Genomic DNA, 20,609 nt, shown 5'->3' with positions numbered 1-20,609 from the left:
CTCAGCTGTGTTGGGCAATGCAATGGGATATTTTTATGTACCGCCGGTGGGTTCCAGGGAGCCACCCATGCTGTGGGTCCACAGGGACTTCACAATAGGGAGTTGTACCTGCCTGTGTCTATGAATTAAAAACCGCGGTCTGACTGGGGCATGCAGACACCTTGACAGAATGAATAGTGTGTGGCACATAGGTTCCCCATTGCTATGCCCACGTGTGCAGCTCCTGATGGTGGTGGCACAGGATTCTATTTCTCATTGCTTCTGTACAGCATTGTGGGCTATCGCCCCACCCCTTTTAAAGAGGGTCGCTGCCTAGCCGTGCCAACCCTCTGCAGTGTGTGCCTGCGGTTCCTCGTCATGGCAGACGCACTTCTAAATAGACATGAGGGTGGTGTGGCATGAGGGCAGCTGAAGGCTGCGCAGGGACACTTTGGTGTGCGCTGTGGGGGGGAGGGGGGGTTGGGCAGCATGTAACCCAGGAGAAGTGGCAGTGGAGTGTCATGCAGGCAGTGATTGTGCTTTGTTGGAGGTAGTGTGGTGCTTAGCTAAGGTATGCCATGCTAATGAGGGCTTTTCAGAAGTAAAAGTTTTTGGGAGGGGGGGGGGCCCACTCTTGCCGCTATTGTGGCTTAATAGTGGGACCTGTGAACTTGAGATGCAGCCCAACATGTAGCCCCTCGCCTGCCCTATCCGTTGCTGTGTCGTTCCCATCACTTTCTTGAATTGCCCAGATTTTCACACAAGGAAACCTTAGCGAGCATCGGCGAAATACAAAAATGCTCGGGTCGCCCATTGACTTCAATGGGGTTCGTTACTCGAAACGAACCCTCGAGCATCGCGAAAAGTTCGTCCCGAGTAACGAGCACCCGAGCATTTTGGTGCTCGCTCATCTCTAATAAGGACAATAAAGACCCGGAAATGTGCAGTAGCTACAGCCCCATCTCCGTAATAAATCTAGATGTTAAGTTATGGGCCAAACTCCTGGCCAAACGTCTAAAGGAGCACATCCCAAAACTAATTAACAAAGAGCAAGCGGGCTTTATCAAGGGAAGGGAGGGCAGAAACAACTGCCTACGCATTTTACACGCAATCCAATATGCACAGTCAAAAGGAATACACCTAGCCTTAGTAAGCACAGATGCTGAAAAGGCTTTTGACCGGGTTGACTGGTCATACATGCGTACAGTACTCGCCCACTTTAATTTCCCCTCCCCCTTTATTTACGCCATCTTTTCCCTTTACGCCGAACCCCACGCCAGACTAAAAATTAATGAAGTGCTCTCCCCGCCGTTTAAGATCAGAAATGGTACTCACCAGGGTTGCCCCCTCTCCCCTACCGTTTTCATATTAGCATGAGAACCCTTACTACAGAGTGTCAGACTAAACCTGGAGATTAGTGGTCTATCGGTGAAGGGCCAAGAATTCTCGGCCGCAGCGTTCGCGGACGACATAGTGTTTGTGGTCTCGGACCCGGAAAATAGTATACCTAAGCTCATCTCACTCCTAGATCAGTTCGGGTCTCTTTTAAATTTTAAAATCAACTTTACCAAATCGACGATTTTAAATGTTTCCATTCCCTTAAACCGAGTTAAGCCTATGAAAGACGGCTCCCAACTTTCGTGGTCAGACTCTGATATCGACTTCCTAGGGGTGAAATTGACTAAAAAGATAAGGAACCTCTACTCTGCCAATTTTACCCCTCTTATTACCAAAATTAAAAACCTTCTGCACGACTACGATTTACCCAACGTTTCGTGTTTGGCAGAAAAAACATCTTAAATTCATATATTCTACCCATCATCCTCTATAAAATACGCATGCTTCCGATCCACCTCCCAGGGACCTTTTTCAAGACCATGAGATCAATTTGCACTAAATATATCTGGAGACAGAGGAGACCCAGATTAGCATACAGCCTCATGATGAAGAGGAGGTCGAGGAGGGGGATTGGCTTGCCATGCATCCACAACTTTTATTTGGCCTCACATTTGAGTTACTGGATGGAGCAGGTTAGCCCACTGAGAGACCCCTTCCTGGCCCATATGGCTGAGGCCTCACATGATGCCCCCCTCTTGGAGACACTCTGGTTTCCAAAAAAAAACCATATACAGAAACTTTAATCCCCTCCTGAGAGGCCCGTGCGAGATATGGGATACCAGGGAGGAGACGCTCGCCAGGAGACCCTCCCCGATCACCCCCCTCTGCTTGCTACCTGGCTTTCTGGGACATCCCGGAGACCCATGCCTAACCAGCATTTGGTCCAAGTTCACAGACAGAACATTTCGAGACCTCCAGACACTAGCACACCTGGGCCCGGAGGGGGCCCTCTAGTCTCTCCTGCCTGAACAGCCCTTTTCCTTCTTACAGAAAGCACATATTAGGGGCGTTGTGGGAGATTTCTATAAATCTAATACATCTACTAGACCCCTTTCGGAGTTCGAAAAAACCCTAGGAAAGGGCAAATACACATCCAGGAAAATCTCATTCCTCCACAGACAGTTTATAGCCCCTTCACAATTCTCCAGACCAACTTTTATAACCTCCTGGGAGAAAGAACTAGGTATTAAACTATCACTGAATGATATTGACCTAATTCTAAAAATGGCCTACGGACTGTCTCCCTCCATTATTTCGCAGGAGGCCCATTATAAACTTTTAGTCTGTTGGTATAGGATCGCCCCAATGGCTATTTGATCATAAACTTGCTCCTCATCGCAACTGGTGGCAGTGCCCGATTGTGACCCCCTTCTGGCTGGAAATTGAGGCGACCCTTCAGAGACTATCCCCCAATTTTAAAATCACTCCAGAGATAATATTTTTATCGAGACCCTCTTCAGGCTTCCATCCCCTAAAACAGAAACTGCTTGCGTACCTAATCGACACTGCAAAAGCACTTATCCCCCTTCTTTGGCTCCAAAAGAACCCACCCTCTCTAAATCAATGGATAGACAGAGTCGATTTGACCTATAATCTGGAAGAACTAGTCGGCTGGTCGAGGGGCACCCATGACAGATTCCTGGAGACCTGGAGCCCATGGAGAACCATTAGACCCGACCTGTAGATGACAACAACGGCAATAGGAAGATCTTGAAGCTTAAACTCCCTACCAGTCAGGCTACAACCCACACATACTCTTTATGACTCTCAACCCAGAGCAGGGAAGACAAGCGACTCACAAATGCCAGTCAGGCGCGCGCACTATCTCAGGTCTCACGTTACCCTTCCCCCTCCACCAACCTTTACCCCCCCCCTTTGTCCCTCCCCCCCTCCACCTCAGTACCTCTGTATGTCTCCCCCTTGGTTTATCCTCTCAGGTTTTGTCAAACTGAAATGTGCTCTGATTGTTTGATGAGAATGTTATTGAGTACATTCCCTATCTTGTGGGAAATGTGATCTATGTCATATTCATACCCCCTGTGTTATACAAAATCTTCAATAAAAATTGATTTGGAAAAAAAAAATACAGTAAATATATATATATATATATATATATATATATATATATATATATATATATGCATACACACACAACATCTCACCTTTAGTAACATCTAAATAGTGCAGTCACCATATAATAGTTCAATATCAGTTCTACACAGTGATAGTCATAAGGCCTTATGCAAACGGGCGGGTTTTATATGCTGCTGAAGCAGCGTGTAAAACCATGCTTCTAAAGCAATCGATAAGTTGCTATGGAAGCACTCACATGGACCCTTTTTAGAAGCGCAGAATCTGTGCTTCTAAAAAAGAATGCACAGCGAGTGCCAACTCGCCTGTCAGCTCCGCGGTGTGCCACTGTTCCGGGTGCTTACCATAGGCTCTTATGGAGCTGTGGAAGCAGGCTGCCCACACCACGGACGTGTGAACGGGCTGCTCTGCGGAGCTAGGGGCAGCCCATTTATGCACAGAATTTCCTGCATTTCAGGAGCGTGTTTTACAGGTTGCTTAGCAGCATGTAAGCCACACTTGTCTGAATGAGCCCTTACAGTGCAGTTACCTCCAGTGATCACATATGATATCATCTCTGGTTTCTGCAATCCATTTTCTCATTTCTTCTCCATTCGGTCCAGGCAGCCATGAAGATTTTTCTATATCTGCGACTTTGCACACTTTCCATCCTATAACTACCCACAATGCCCCTCACAGTGTCTCCTGCAGTAAAAGTGTCACCTCTTGTGCCCCATAAAGTTATACTGCTCACACACCTTAATGATTCAGCCATCATTTCCACAAGAAATATGGCTGCTTTGTACCCTCACACTGAATAACACTACTTTATGCCCCCCATAGAAAGAATTCTTCTCTGTGTTCTTTGTAATGTAATAATGCTCATTTTGTGTTCCAGAAAAGTAATAATACCTCCCAGTGCTTGCAAAGTAATAGGGGTCTCTGTGTGTCCCTTATGGCTAATGTCCACAGCCGGATTTCTGCTATGTTTTAGGCTGCAGAAATCCGCTGCGTTACCCCGGAGCTAATAGGTTCTATTGTAGCAGAGCAAAAGTATCATGTAAAAATGCTTCCCCGCCCACCACCGGCCACGTCATCTCGCACTGCCGGCGCGTCATGCGCTGTACTGTGCATGCGTACCGACTCAAGGGACGCGAACAGCACGGCGGATCCAGGAGGTGAGTATGAGGGTTTTGGGGGGCGTCGTGGTGGACTCCGCTGCGATATTCCGCTAGTAGAGTCCGCCACAGCTGTGGGCATGAGGCCTTAAGGGGGATGTCTGAGTTTTGTTTTTTTAATTCCTGCTCCCCATGTATAACAATAATAAACAATCATATATTCACCTCTCGTAGCTGCCCGCAGCGGCTCCATTCTCTCCACTAAGACTGTTGATAGGCTGTAGTCAACCTTTTTATGGGATGTCACAGGCTGCTGCAGCCAATTACAGGTCTCAGTGCTTCAACACTGAGACTTATGATTGGCTGTAGCAGCCTGAGAGCTCCTGTACACAGGCTGATTGCAGGCTGTCAATATTGCATCATAGTGGAGACCTGAGAATGTGGCACTACTGCTGTGGGAGTTGAGTATGTGACTGCATATTATTTTTAGACATGGGAGGCAGGATTTTTTTAAATTTAACTTTGACAACCCCTTAAAAGACATCACCTCCCCCACGTGCCCCAATAAATAGAGCCTCCCTGTGCCCTTTTAAATTTATACTGCTTTCCTATGCCCCTTGTAAGAGGTTATCCAGGACTTTTTATTCTTGCTATTGATGACCGACTGGTATCAATAAATGATCAGCTGATTCCTGGGCCGCTGTCACTGCAGTCAGGAAGTAGAAAGTGCTCACCACAGTACAGCGGCCAAAGTTGGTATTGCAGGTGCAGTTGCAGGTGAATTGACAGTTCTCATTGAATTCAATAGGAGCTGCTCTGCATTACCAACCTGTGCCACTGACCATAACAACAGCGATACCAGGAATCAACTGGTCAGCAGTTGATGCTAGAGGTCGCCATGTTCCGTTTTAAAGTAATATATCCCCTGCAACTCTATAGTGTAATATTATAACCCTGTGTCCTTCCCACCCTCCAAAAAAAAAAACTTAATGTCTTCCCTGTGCCCTTCATCTGGCTGAACAATTAGTGCACAGTAACCTCTGTGTCACACACAGCAGCGCTGCACACACTCACATGCTGCTTGTTGCTTGACATCTCAGGCTGCAGCGCTACACATTCTCATGTGCTGCCCGCCACTTGGTTCGGTCAGAGTGTAGCACAACTCCTCCTCATTGACATTAGGAGGAAGAGTCATGCTAGACTCTGACCATACTCAGCGAGGGACAGCATACGAGAATGTGCAGCGCTGCACCCAGAGGAGCATGTGAGTGCGTGCAGCACTGCTGTGTGTGAAACAGATATTACTATACACTAACTGTACTGCCAAACCAAGGACATAGGGGAGCCTAGCAGCAAAATAAGTAGTCAGGGGGGCCTCAGAACCCCCCTAGCTTAGGGGCCAGGTCGCAATTGCAACTCCTGTGACCCCTATTGCTGTGCCAGCTTTTAAAAGCAATGGTTTTAGGAGAGAATATCTCCATAATTTGGCATCATATGGAAAATGGCAATATTTATGTATGAAACATGAAATTTGAGGCATAAAGAGGTACAATATAGTGGACTCAAAGATTTCTTGTACAGAGCTATTATGTAGGCATTCATAGGACCCCATACTCATAATATGTATACAGAGAAAATTACAAGAAACTTTCAACCTGATTTACTCAAACATACAATATCACACAAAGATATAACTTTGGTGGCAGTGTTAGGATGAGAACAAATTGTACTCCACCTTTCCTGGTGCCCTAAACCCATGCAGAATATCCCTTAGTCACCCATTTAATAATAGCTTATTGCTTGTCGCTGTACACTGAACCTTAGCTTTGCACTTTGCTTTTACCATTGTGAATACCTTGAGTATTACTCTGCCTCTGTAAAGTTTTTGCAGCTGATTTCTGATTAACCTGCAACACTCTGGATCATGTTTCAGAACATGATATTCATTTTTAAGGCTACAATGGCAGAAAAGTTTGCAATGCATTGTTTTTCTTAGAAGTCATTATGACTGAGTCCTTTGCAAATCATGGAAATTCTTAGGCAACCACATGGGGGGAAATTGCTGCAGATTTTGGCATGGATTTTGGTGTGTATTTCACCCGTCATTTGAAGAGGTGGGACCCACAATGAAAATATGCTGCATAAACTGACATGCTGCAAATTTCAAATGTGCACCGTATATCAATTCTGCTACGGATTTTGTGCAAAATTTCGCACGCCATGTGGGTGACTTTTAAAAAAAAAATCTCATCCACATAGCTTTCACTATAAATGCTCTATAGATTTTTTGTGCAGAAAATTCCCAGCATTTCTACGACGTGGGAATATCCCCTTACAATGCTAAACACAACATGAAAACACTGAATAGTAACATTTTCCAAAGGCAACAAGTGAATCAATAATGAGTGCAAATACTTATTTGATAGTAAAATATCACATCAGTATAATGTTTCAATACCCCAAGTATATCAGCTAATATTGTAAGCTTTTTGTAGCACTGAATTGGGAATTCTCATTTAGTAGTTTCAAGAAACACGATTGCTTGCAAACAATCCTTATTAGTATTTTATAGATACATTTTACTACCTACATGTATTGTTTAAAGGGATTTTCTGGGACTTTCTACTAATCATTAGAGATGAGTGAGCATGCTCGGTAAGGGCAGTTACTTGAGCGAGCCTCGCTCATCTCGAGTAACTGCCTTCTCCTCCAAGCGTGCTCGTTGAGGCAGCGGGGGGCGGCGGAGGGTGGCGGGGGAGAATGGAGGGGAGCAGGGGAGAGAGTGAGAGAGATCTCTCTCTCCCTCCCCACTACCCCATGCCGCCCGCCGCTAACCCCCGCCGCCCCCCCTGAGCACACTCGGAGGAAAAGCCAGTCACTCGAGATGAGTGAGGCTCGCTCGAGTAACTGCCCTTACCGAGCGTGCTCGCTCATCTCTACTAATCATCCTTAAAGCAGTTGTCCAAGTTATTTATATTGTAGAAAAACAGGGACCCCATGGTGAAAAATAAACAACCCTATACTCACCTCTGTTCGCTCCCTGTTGTGTCAGCAATGCTGCTCCAGATCTCTCCTTTGACATAATGCTTACAGGCTGCAGCAGCCTGTGTATGGGAGGTCACAGGCTGCTGCAGCCAATCACAAAGCTCAGTGATCAATCACTGAGCACTGTCATTGGCTGTAACAGCCTGTGACATCCTGTGCATAGGCTTCTGCAACCTGTAAACAGTACATCGCAGGGGAGACCCAAAGGTGCAGTGCTTGACACAATGGAGAGCCAGGACAGATGAGTATAAACTGGTTAGTTATTTTTTACCATGGGGGGCCTGTTTAGCTGCAATTAAAATAACTCAGACAACCCCTTTAAGACATCTAGCACCCATTCCGGTCAACATAAAGCTATCTGGTACTGCAAATCAGCTCTATCCTTCAAAGAGGTTGTCTAGTATTTTTTTAACTGATAATTTAACCTTTGGTTATTCTTCAAGTTCTTCAGTATGTATTTCTTTCAAAGCCTCCTATGCATGATGGAACCTTGTGCACACAGCTTGTGTGATACTACACAGACACAATATGATGCTGAATTGTGAAGCCATAGGCATCCCATGTGCAACTATATTGTACCACCATAAGGCACCGCCTTATGGAGGTATTCTCTGCTAGAAGCAATGCATATCTTAGGGTTGCATATCTTTATAATAAGATATCTGATGGAAAATGACAGTATATTTTTTTCATAGATTCCATATTTATCCATAAATCCTGCATAAAAAGAAAGAAATCTAAAAGGTACAGTATGGGCTTATAGAAATCTATAGTTGCAGTATTATATTTCTGTGTAAACCAGAATTAGTACAAAACTGCAATGCAGTAGTCTAAATGAGGCACAAGTCAAACTCTTAAAGGGGCTGTCCATGAATGGCATAAAATAGATGACTTCTGACAGTACATCCATTCTAGGATAAAAGAATTAATGTGCAATTCAGAGAGGGAAGGGGGCAGAGCTGTGAATGGGGCAAAGCCTAATGCTACACTGTTCTGAATAGTGTACTGATAGGCCCTGCCTTGGTCCCTTCCCACTCTGATCTGCACATAAATGGGCAGGGCCCTGGGTGGCGGTCGACATCAATGCTATACTGCTTTGAAAAATGTGCACTAGGCCCCGCCTCCTTCATTAGCAAACCACTACCTTCCCATTCAAGTTTGCACATGAATTCTTCTGTGCTACAATGGGTTTCCACATGCTGCATGGCGATCAGTTATTTAATGCCTTACCTGCATTACTCCTTTAAGTTGGCCATGCACATTAGATTAATGTTGGCTGAACCTGACAACCATATACTATGTATGGGGGTGTCCAGACTCTCACTGATGGCAGGTGTTGGGAAAAGAAGGACTGAACAATTGAATTTCAACATGCCTGATTCTTTTGTTCTTATGGAAAATAAGTCGCTGCCAGAGGGTGAATAGCTGTTGGACAAACAAGCCTTTGCCCGACAACAATGGGAAAGAGTATAGTTTCTCCTTGTAGAGACCATGAGGAGGCTTATAGTCTGTGCAATGCTTCTCTGGAAAATTTGGTATCCATGTGGAAGTGTTACAATGCCTCAGTAGCGCCACCTATTGGAAGGTACTAATGTCTGACCTTTTAACAGGCCTTGCAACATGACTGGCAATACAATCGAAAACCAGAATCTTCTCAAGAAGCAAAAGTTAACCATGTACAGACTGTTTCGAGGTTTTCGCCTTTGTCAGTGTATAGTAGGTTTCAGCCAGGGATGTTACAAGTCATGTTAGAAGGTGGGACTTATAGGAAGCTTCCTTCCAAACGTCAGTGCTGTAGAGGCATTGTACCATGTCCCGTTTGCTATCTAATGTGTATGGCCAACTTTAAACCCCTTTTCCCACAGGACGACTGTCAGTCACTAAAGCAACCGACAGCCATGCCAATGATGACTGCTCATGCTTTCACACAAGATCAATCATCGCTCAGTGGATGGAGGCAGAGCAGGACGGAAATCGTTTCAGCCAACTCGCCTCCATTCATGGTACACAGGCGGTCGTTCATAAATGAACATCTGCCTGCTTGCACAGGATGATACAGCGACCAACGATAATTTTATGGTCTTCATAAAAGATCTGATTAATGGCTTTACTCTAAAGAAGACCTCTTACATTGTTGGGGTTTCCATGAAATTTAGAGTAATTCTAGAATTAGAACACAGACTTAAAAACACTATCCATAATACATACACCACACTACACATAGATATATATGAAATATCCTCTAAAATAAATGTTTATTTCTTCCAACAAAGACCAAAAATAACTCATAGAAAAACAGTTTGTATTTATTGTGAAATGGTTAATTTCATCTGATGTGAAAACCCAGTAGTCCGTCGATGGAAAAATTAAAACTGCTAATGGACACTAATGTCCAGAAGTCACAAGAGAGACATTTAGGTGAAATTGCTCCTTCATTTTAGACATGCAAACATGTCATTTAAAGTTCCTTTTTAAACAAAGGCTTTAAAGGGCTGTTTTTGTGTCCTGGTGGCTGCTGCTTTTATCCGAATCTGCAGGGAACTGGCGTTCCACAGTGTCAGGGGAGGAAAAGGAGGAGAAGGTTAGCTGAAAGTTATTTACCATCTGAAAACCAGGTTGTTCAAAGCCCTTTATTAAAGAACCGCTGAGTAATGGATCAGAGAGTTTACAGGCTTGGCATATGGATGCCATCTTTCAGAAGGATCAAAAATGTGAAGTGAGGATTTATCATCCATTAAAACACAATTTTAGGAACATCAGTTTATAACATGTGCTTGAATGAAACAACTCTTTTGACTGTGATTTTTCTAAATATCTTTTAATGCAAAGTCCCTAAGAACTTTACTTTGGCCAAAGCACTATTAACACTGTCCTACCACTTGTACACCAGTTTGAGTGACAATGGGATATTGGCGGAAATCATATCACAAATCGTAATCACTTTATATTATGATAAATAATATGTAACTTAGGAATTGCTTTACTTTGGCCACTCCTAAGACTATGGTGACTATGGTGCCAAAGACAGCTTTCCCATAATTAACAAAGTCCAATCAGATCTTTGCTTTGTTAAACCTATCTAGTACAAGACTTCATATTGGTGTAGTATTACCAGCTATAAAACTCTTTTATGCACCGCACTATTGAATAAAGGTATTTTTTGCCTACTTTTAGTAAAGGCTATCGTAGTGTGAATGAAAACAATTTTTTTATAACAATACATAAGATAAGAGTTAAGACTATGGTCATGGCAGAGCACTTAATTGGTAGGATGCATTCTTGTGAATCAGAATGATTGTCTTCTATAATGAGAGAAGTGTAAGTGCCTATTTTGTTAGGCGCTGTCAACATTTGTAAGGTTGTGCTATTAAAAGTAGAGTTTGTAAAAATCTACCCAAATTTGGCAGCACAAAACTTTATCGCCCAACTTTGTGCTCACTGGAAACTTTTTTGAAATGTTTAATGTCTCAAATGTAAAATGTATAGTCGCAATAAGAAAGTTGGCTAAAACCTCACTGATGTCATAATGCAACTGTTTTCAACATTTTTAATGTATAGGTGGCTTTCTGGAAATAACACATAGATGATCTATCATTAGGATAGCAATCAGTGTGATCGGTAGAAGTCCCAACTGCAGGATCCTCAACTGATTAGCAGAAAGAAGGGAACACATTCTAATGACCTCCATGGCCCCTTTTATGTGCATTTAGGCACATCAACATGTCAATACATGTGGCTGTCCATGGTACTGTAGCTCAGCAATGTTCAATTGGATAGTGCAGTACCAAGCACAGTCACACATATGGACGAGCTTCTTTATTTTATTCATCGGCACCCCACTGTACACATTTGTGTCCTATCCTAAGCATAGTCCATTCATGTATTTTTCCTGGAAAACCCATTTAAGTTAACCACTGTCATGAGGATGTCGCAGTAGTCATCACTTCATATGTCCCATTTTCTTTATAAATGTGCTTACTTGTATAAACTGCACCATATTATTACAAAATGTGTGCCAATAAAAATGAATGTGAGCTACCAACATGGGTGCCAAAAATTCTTAGCCAGCTATATATAATCAATATACCTTCAAGTCTATTTAATTTTTAGCTTGTTCCAAAAATCCGAATATATTGTATTTGGGAACAATGTGACTAACTCTATAACTATAGCTTAAACAACGTCATGAAGTAAAAGCCACCCATTGTTGCACTCCTCTTCTCTCTTGAGACACCAAGCCATGACACATATATCTGATTATACAAAACCGGTACACTACATAACACCAATTGTAAAAATGTAGCGTTGTACTAGAGGAATGCAGTTCTATAGCATTTTGTAGGATATTGACTCTTTGTTACTTCCAGTATTTGCATCCCAGTTGTAAAATATTTTTTACAGTATAATCCTGTGCTATAAAGCACATTAGTACTTAGCAGCTATATATCCTTCTTCATTATATCTTCAACGTACAGTAGAAACAACATGATATAGGTAGCAAATATAAATTTGTAAGAGATTGTCAACAATTTGATTACACTGCCTAAGAAACTGATCAATAGATGGAATATCCCTAAATGTATTTCCTCCCATAAGTAGTTAGTGTGATCTGATTGTATGTATGGGATTCACAAAAAAAGGAACATCAAGGTTTTACCAAAATCAAGGTCATTAACTCTCCTTCACCAAATATTTGTATTGCCACATAAAGGTACCTTTTATAATACAAACTTTCAAGAAGTCCCAAGCAAGAGTAAAAATAAAATATATATATAAATAAAATAATTATATATGTATTATATACTATATGTGATAGCCCAAGAGGCTGGTTACAGTACAGCGGTTCTTCCACTTCAAAGCCTGAGAGCTCAGCCAACGTTACCTCTCATCTCTCCAGTTGCATTGCTTGGCTGGCTCACACAGTGAGGTAATGTAGCATTTCCTGCTGGTCTGTTTGGGAGCCGTAAGGCTATTCCTCCCCCCATAACAGAGTTAGGAAATCATCCTTCAGGAACCTGACCTGCCAACCTCCCAAAAAACAAAACACACAAACATAAAAAAAATCTCATCTGTTTCGCCGACTATTATTGCCAAAATCCACTTTTCCTGAGACACTACTTGTGGGGATCCCTCTTTCCACAGCTGGTAATTTTGCAGAACTGCTATGACTTTCTTGGTTCTTTGAGGGAGCAGAAGTTTGGTAAAAATCCATCACCCAAGATGGCATTGAAAGGAAGCCCTGTGGATCGACTGCGTAAAATTGCTTTGCTCCTCTTATCCTAGAGGAGGCAACAGATAGACTATTTACGCTGCTGCATTTTTTCATTACACCACCAGGTGGTGTTAAGGAGGGAGGTGGTGTAAAGAGGGATGTGAGGGATAAACTACTAAATGTCTCTGAGGGCTCACTTGTTCCTCTTAGGCTTCCACTAGCCCCTTCTTCATCAGAAGGGTCCATAGAGTCATGAAGAGTACATCCAGGACTAGTGCTACCACCACTACTATGGCTTCGCTGATGCCTGCGAACTTTCTGAAGTGCAAAGCTAGGGCGGTTGCTTCTTCTCTGTACCATGGTAAGTGAAGAAATAGGAAGGGTGGTACGATGTGATGTAGGAGCTACACGGAGATCAGGGAGGTCCAAAGTGCATTGGGGGGAGTCACTTAGATTTAAACTGTCCTCAAGAGTTGTCTGTAGGCTATCTTCAGAGGTCGGGCTGCCACTTTCCATTGATGAATTGCTTTCTGTTGTCTGAAGTAACAGGAATATCATCAATTTACTGACATGAAAATTGTCATTCCTATGTATATATTTCTTCCTTTGAGAACAAAACTTACCTGCCTAAGAAGTGAGCAGTTGGTATCAGGTGAACGTAATGTTGCCCAAGACTCTGGAGGAGAACGTCTGGGGAGACTTTTCTTAAGTGCTTGATCTTCTGGATCAGTATCTGTGGTAGGTATAGATGGATGAAAGAACTCTGCAGGGACTGGCAAAAGGGGAATCAATGAGTCTGTTGGACAAGGCTGAGAAGAAACCGGAGCAGCAAAAACTGGGGATAAAATAAATGGGAAAACAAGGTTACTGTCATGAGCATGGCAAGCTGCTTTCTTTGTCTACAAGTGAAATAAATAGATTCTTCTTATTATTACTATTTATTACTACCACTATTAATATTGGTAGAAAAGAACAGGTCTTAATGATAAACATATTCAAAGTATAAAATAATATTTGAAATTAGAATGGCTGCAATTTTCAAAATGCGTAAACAATAAATAAATCCTTATTGCAATAAGTAGTTTTATAAAATCTTCAGTATATTTCATGATGCTTGTTCTCATACAAATAAACGTAATGTGAAATCATTCTCACATTTCAGCATTGTTTTACTTTCCTTTTTCAAAAAACAAAATATCTGTTGGTACATACCAGGAATATTGAGAAATTATCAGTCTACTGATCATCTCTTTCTCTACTAGGAATATTTGGTGGAACTCAGAAAAGCATATTTTACAAAGTAGCACAGAAACATTGGAGTTAATTGGGTATTCCGGTTACAGCAAGTTATCCTCTCTCCACAGGAGAGGGGGTAACTAGCTGACAGGTGGAATCGGGAATCTTCGGTGATCTCATTCAAATAAATGGAGCGCAGTGAGCTTGACTGACCTGAGCTCCCTTCATTCGGGGAACGACTATTCTCATGATCAGTAAGGTCGCAGAGGTTGGACTCCCACCAATCAGCCGGTTATTTCAAGGATAGGGAATAATGGTGCATTTTGAAGGAACGATTATCATTCACAAAAGTGTTCAAACAACGAAAGTGAACTATAATCGTTCAGTTTAAATGCGAGCCAACAACTAAGTGACGAATGAGAATCGTGAGGTTCTCACTCATCATTCAGTTTCAGCTGGCATAAAAATCAGCAACGGCTCGTTCACTCATTGGGCAGTTGAAACACTGATCGTTCTCATAGAGATGTGAAACACTAAATGATAAGTGAACGAAAACTGCACAATTCTCAGCAAGAATCATGTAGTCTAAACAGGCTGCTCGAAAGCAAACAAGCTGGTGATTATGTTACCAGCTCATTACATCGGGTAAACGAGCCTCGTGAGATTCTTGTTCAGTGGAAAAGGGCATAACGTGTTGGAACTGAAATATCCCTTTAATCCCTCAATGCTATTTAGGATGGGTGGTAAGATAATAATCTTTATTCTACCTGCTGTGGTAGATAATAACAATCTTTATTCTACCTGTTTAAATACAACTGGTGTCATCTCCCTAGTTGTAAGTAAGTACCGTTTAGAGAAAGTGAAAGAGAATGTGGTAAAATACTGCTGGTGAAAGTGCAACACTCTAAGCTAGTTGAAAGCTAAAAGTACACGATGCAATGGTGAAAGCACTTCCTTTTTATTAAACAACATAAAGAACCAGCAAGTGAATGCATGTTTCGGGGTCGAGACCCTACTTCTGTTCAGCTGGATTAAACATGACAGGATGCCTGGGGGTGACACAATTCCAAAGGTTTTTGGATGTGCCAGAAGTCCTGAAGCACCTCTTACCTCCCTGTCTCCCTGCTACCTACAGGACTTTTGGCACATCCAAAAACCTTTGGAGTAGTTTCACCCCCAGACATCCTGTCATGTTTAATCCAGCCGGACTGACGAAGTGGCTCAACAAAAATTATGCAACTCTTTTTCACTCCTGGTGCATTTCGGTCTTTTAAGATTGACTTCTGCTACTTTATAAAGGTGCCACATACAATATATAAGTGCTATAATGAGATGCAATGCTTTAGATATCAGATTAGTCATTCCTAACATTAATGGATAAAATCATGGCAACTGCTGATATATATTCCTCTACTACTCTAATTCAAGCCCAGAGGTTTTGTTGTGGCCCATTACCATAGCCGGAGTGTTGGCCACCAGAGCTCTCCCAACATGTAACATTTTCCTCTTATTTTTTCATCTATTCAGAAGAAAGTCTGTTCAGTCTGAATGTAGCAAAAAATACAATTACAAATAACCCAATTTATTCTGCAAATAAAGCATGGTGTTGCAGTGACTGCGGCGTATTCATTTAGAATCCTAGAGGAAAAGCCTGAAAGGATAGAACCCGTGTTATTGTACGTTTGGTGGACAAAATGCTAGAACATTATGTTTCCAGAGAAACATTGTTATCTAAAGGTCAGTGCCCCTCCGCAAGAATTGTGTTAGTTCGACAATTTGCCTGAAAATGAGCCGTCATGTTTTTTTATAGCAATGCTTTAGAAACCAGTGCATTTAAACCACGTTTTCTGCTAAAAGAAACTCTTCACCTGGGCTGCTCTCTTCTTTCAGCCAGCTGTCCCATGACTCTGCTGGAGTTAATGAGACTTTGTCAATCTCACACAGGTAGTGATCAGGTACAGGGGAACCGGGGATGCTAGCAAGGGGGAACAGATTTTCTCCAAATACTCCAATTCCCAAAGAATCTGGACTATCTTGGCCTTCCTGTTAAGAAAACAGAAGAGTGAGACTTCAGCTTTGCTTCACACTGATACATTGTTTTGCAGAGGCTACAATAAAGTCATTAGTTAAACAAAATAAGATCACATTGTATCCACTTTAGGAAAAGGCTGTTCTCATGTACAGGTACCAGCTTGTGGCCTCTCTCACACGGGCGCTGTGATTTTCAGCCACCCGCATCGCGGCTGCATCTCGCCCATTCAGATGATTGGCCGGGGGAGACAGTTCAGCTCTGCCGCGATAAAACGAGACTCTGCTCAGCTGCCAATAGGCACACAATCTTGCGGACCTTATTAGCAAGATCACGCTTCCATTGGTGGTTGCAGCTGGGCGGAGTCTCAGCGTGGGATAAATATAGTGATATATTAATAGTTTGGACTTGTACATACATGGTGATACCAAATATGCAGAGGGTTTTAATTGTTTTGGTTTTTATGGGAAAAAGGTTTTTTTTGGCTTTTAGTATTTTATTTTTTTACCTGTTAAATAAACTTTTTGAATTTTTTTTACACTTTTTTATTTAGTCTCCACAGGGGACGTGATCGTTTGTACAATATACTGCAATATACAGAATTTGGTGATTTTTGATGTTGCAAGGCAGCCCTGGGAGCCTTCTTTAGGCTCCAGGCTGTCATGCTAACCCATTGGCACTTTGATCATGCTGCAAAGGGATACCGATAGAGTACTGGAAGGAGTCTCCCTTTCCCGCTAACTGTTTAGACGTGCAATCAGTTTTGACTGAGGCACCTAAACAGTTAACGGCCATCATCAGAGCTAACTGTGATAGTTGCAGTTAATGGCAGCACAGATCTCGAACTATTCCATAACTCTTCAGGACCGTAGGATGTTTATAGTCATTCAACAGTCCCGAAGTAGCTAAGGATGCTTTTACATGGGATGTCTGTCTGGCACTTTAGCATCCAACAGCCATCCCAACAACGGTCCCACTTGTGCTTTCACACAGGAGCAATAATTGTTAAATGAATAGAGGTGGAACATGCCAGAGATTTCTACTGGCCATCTGCCTCCATTTACAGTGAACAGGCAGTCCTTCAGACATGAACGACTGCATGTTTAACCGAGTGAGAAGTCGTTCATTAGTTACATCATTTCAGCTCACTTTTACATTGGACAACTACCAGCCAAAATGGCTTGTTTGATCCATTTTTCGGCCAATAGTCAGCCTGTGTAAAAGGATCTTGTGATTTTTATCTTTTTTATTTTACTAGTGCCGAGTACTAATTTATTTATTGCTGCCTTTTTTTCATACTCATTCCTATTCAACTGTAGAGGCTTCTCTAAAATCCAGCTTCTGACGCTGGCAATTTGCCAAGTGGGCAGTCCCTATTTATGGATGGGGTCAGGTTTTCTCCACCCACTGATATCACCCAGTGACAGTGAGCAGAGGAGACCACCCCCTTAGATTCACTGTGCTGAGAGCCGGATCTAAGAAGAGCCTGAACATGCAAATGGTGGTGACTCTTACGAAAAGACAGGCTGTGGCTACGAGGCTACACAACCAGTCCCAATTGACAGAGACATGACAGGTACTTTTGAAGGGTACGTACACATGTAGCAGAAAAGAATGGAAAATCAGCACCAAAATCAGCATCATCCTTCACTCCTTCTATTGAAAGGGTGAAATCAGCTGCAGATCTGCACCAAAGTCCATGTGAAAATCTGTACCAATGGTGTCAATTTTGACAAAGAAATTATGCAGATTTAGATGTGGATTTCCCGCTGTAGGAAACATTTCGCTGTGTGAATGTACTCTTAAGCATTTATCTTCGAGAGATAGGGGAGAAATCACACCACACAATTGTTACAGGCATTTTAGACATCCATCGGTATTTCTATCCATGCTTTTAACGTGGGAAGACAAATCAATGTTATGAGTCTGTAGGGCTGTATAGCTGTCAAGAAACTGTTACTAAGGAAAGGAAATAGACAAAACCATAAACAATTTTGCACTGGAACACCAAGACGGGAGATCGAAGATGTGGAGTTCGGTGTTGTGTATTGATTGGGTATATTTTTGAAAAGAAACAGAAGGTAGTATTTCCACCACTGAGGCAATAATTTCTGCATCATGGGGTATCAGCTTGAGGATGAACATCTGGAGTTGAATTTCTTTCTTTCAAGAATGCTGATAAGCACATATTTTAATACATCTTAATACTCTCCGAAAACATTTTATTAGGAAAAAAAATATTTGATATGACAATAAGAACTCTAAGCTGCTGTGACAACCAATGCAATTCAATGGACTTCAACCCTTTCCAATCCACTGTCTGACGTCTGAAGACATTCTGATTGAAGGCTGTACAGCTCCGACGTCGGCAGACATCTAGCAGGGTATTCTTACTGTATATTACTGGCCGCTGTGTTCTCGGGGCTTTCTCCAGCATGTCCCATACCGCAGTACTGGCTCTAGCCAGCAGATGGCGCCATTGTATAATGGCAGAAAGGGAAAGCCTCCTAGGAAACCCTGTATCCAAAATTGGATTGCAAAGGGTTAAATTCTGGCTACATGCTAGTGTAGAAGCTGTTTCTATATCTACAGCACAAATCAACCACCAGTATATATGTTGCATTTTGAGAGATGATATTTTAAAGTTGTCTTTGAAGTCGAAACTCACATGTTAAAAAATTCCAATTAAATAAATCCATTAAGCACATGGACAACCCAAGGCTGACTTTTCTTGACCTACATAGAATTGTAAAGTCAATGTCATCTTTTTTATATGGATCATTTGAAACACTCTGCAGTGTTTGGGGGGCCTTTTGGGGTTCTTTTTTTCTTTTTCATTTGGCATACTAGTACTAAGTTAAGGCAGTATTAAAACAAGTGTTAGGTGTGAAACAGTCAGTGTGATTCAGTCTCATGACCCAGTTTCCAAAAATGCTGTGGTTGACATGTGGCTACATCTGTTAGGAAACTGTGTGTTCTTACAAGTAAGCTGCATTTTCACAGCAGTAATAAGATACTTGTCAAAACGGCAAATGTCAAAACCTCCAGAAAGCATTTCAACAACTAGAGCTTAGACTATGAAAACTACCATGTATTGTCTGAGCCGGACAAAAATCTACTGTAGTTCACTGGGACAGACATCGGGGAATGCCTGAGTTTAGGGAAATAAGGCCAAAGTAGTGTAAGCAGTTTACGGTTTAGACTTTAAGCAGTTTAAGTCTTAGTAAATACAGGGAACATCGTAAGCCACAGGCGTGGTTAATCTTTTCACTGCCACAGGGTAAGAGATAGAATGTATGCCATCATCACTACTAGAGCTATTAAATGTAATATCTAGAGGTTTCTCGCTTGATTTCATAATTAAGCTTTGTCCTGATTTCATTTAATTTGTTTCCTGATTTTAATTTAAAGAGCACCTGTCACTTTTTTGTTTTTCCCATTTTTTGTCCTTAGAAGATTTTGTAATGTATGTAATAAACACATATAAAGGATACATTTTCATATTTTTTCAGGAAGAGTTGGTTTCTCAGACGCAAAAGATCTGGCCAACAACCTCTTCACCTGTTTAACGGGATTGTCCAAGTTGGAACATGTATGGACAACCCCTTGTCCATGCAGTAAAATATCAAATCAGCATATACTCACCTCTCCCCGCTCCCACTGAATCCCGTGACGGTGCTCGGTGCCCCCCTCCAGTCTCCGTTGACAGCTGCAGTCCTGCCCATTTTACTGAATGTCACAGGGGCTGCAGCCAATAACAGAGCTCAGCTATCAATATTTTACTACATGGGAAGGAGGTTGACTAGAGGTGTTACGACTTAGACAACCCCTTTAACATTCCCAAAAGTCATATGTAATGAGATGTTATGATCTCTGGTTATTTTCCTGTCTGTATTGACTAGGCGTGCACTCACAAAAAAACTAGGATAAACAGGTACTGCATCTGTGCAGTTGTTCAGCATCAATATATTCGAAATGGTGGAACCAAGGTAAAATGTTATATTAGTTTTTATGTAATTGATTTAGATTTAAAAAACATCAACAAAAGGTGAGATGTTGTTTCTAAATTAAATTAATTTCTACAAAAATATATAATATTCTTAACTAGTTGTTAAATGTTTAAGTGATTGTCACATCAAGCATATTGATGCCATAGAGTGGGAACCCCACTCATATATGCTCGGCCTACACTGTTACACAGGAGTGAGTATCGCTAGCATTGCTCACAGCGCTGCCACAATGGAGGCGGAGTGGCCGGGGTGTGTCCTCCCCTCATCCGCCTCCATTAACAGCAAGCAGACAGCAGTTCAGAAGTGACCGGCTGCTGTTTACACTGAATGGCAGGCAGGAACTGAAAGACTGAACAACTTTCAGTCGCTGCATGCGTTTATATGGGACGATTATCATTTAAATTTCCGTTGGAGCACAGGAATCTGAACGATTCTGAACTATAATCGTCTTGTGTAAAAGGGCCTTAAGGGACAATTATTCCAAAGCATATCAAGATATATTACAGTAGAAT

General features: G+C 42.1%; 1 protein-coding gene across 1 annotated transcript in view; it reads right to left on the bottom strand.

The window, feature by feature from the left end:
* Positions 1-12,348: 12,348 nt before the first annotated feature.
* The window catches only part of CACNA1I (calcium voltage-gated channel subunit alpha1 I), a 459,267-nt gene continuing 451,006 nt past the window's right edge, over positions 12,349-20,609 (bottom strand). The window contains exons 33-36 of the mRNA XM_066596427.1: positions 15,927-16,101; positions 14,185-14,198; positions 13,446-13,631; positions 12,349-13,359 (exon numbers count right to left, since the gene is read on the bottom strand). Coding sequence (XP_066452524.1) covers positions 12,676-13,359; positions 13,446-13,631; positions 14,185-14,198; positions 15,927-16,101 — 1,059 coding nt within the window. The 3' untranslated portion in view covers positions 12,349-12,675. The remainder of the gene's footprint in view (positions 13,360-13,445; positions 13,632-14,184; positions 14,199-15,926; positions 16,102-20,609) is intronic.

The sequence above is a fragment of the Eleutherodactylus coqui genome, chromosome 3 (assembly GCF_035609145.1).
Source record: "Eleutherodactylus coqui strain aEleCoq1 chromosome 3, aEleCoq1.hap1, whole genome shotgun sequence".
NCBI classification, from domain to species: Eukaryota; Metazoa; Chordata; class Amphibia; order Anura; family Eleutherodactylidae; genus Eleutherodactylus; species Eleutherodactylus coqui.
This window is presented reverse-complemented; position numbering and strand designations above follow the sequence as displayed.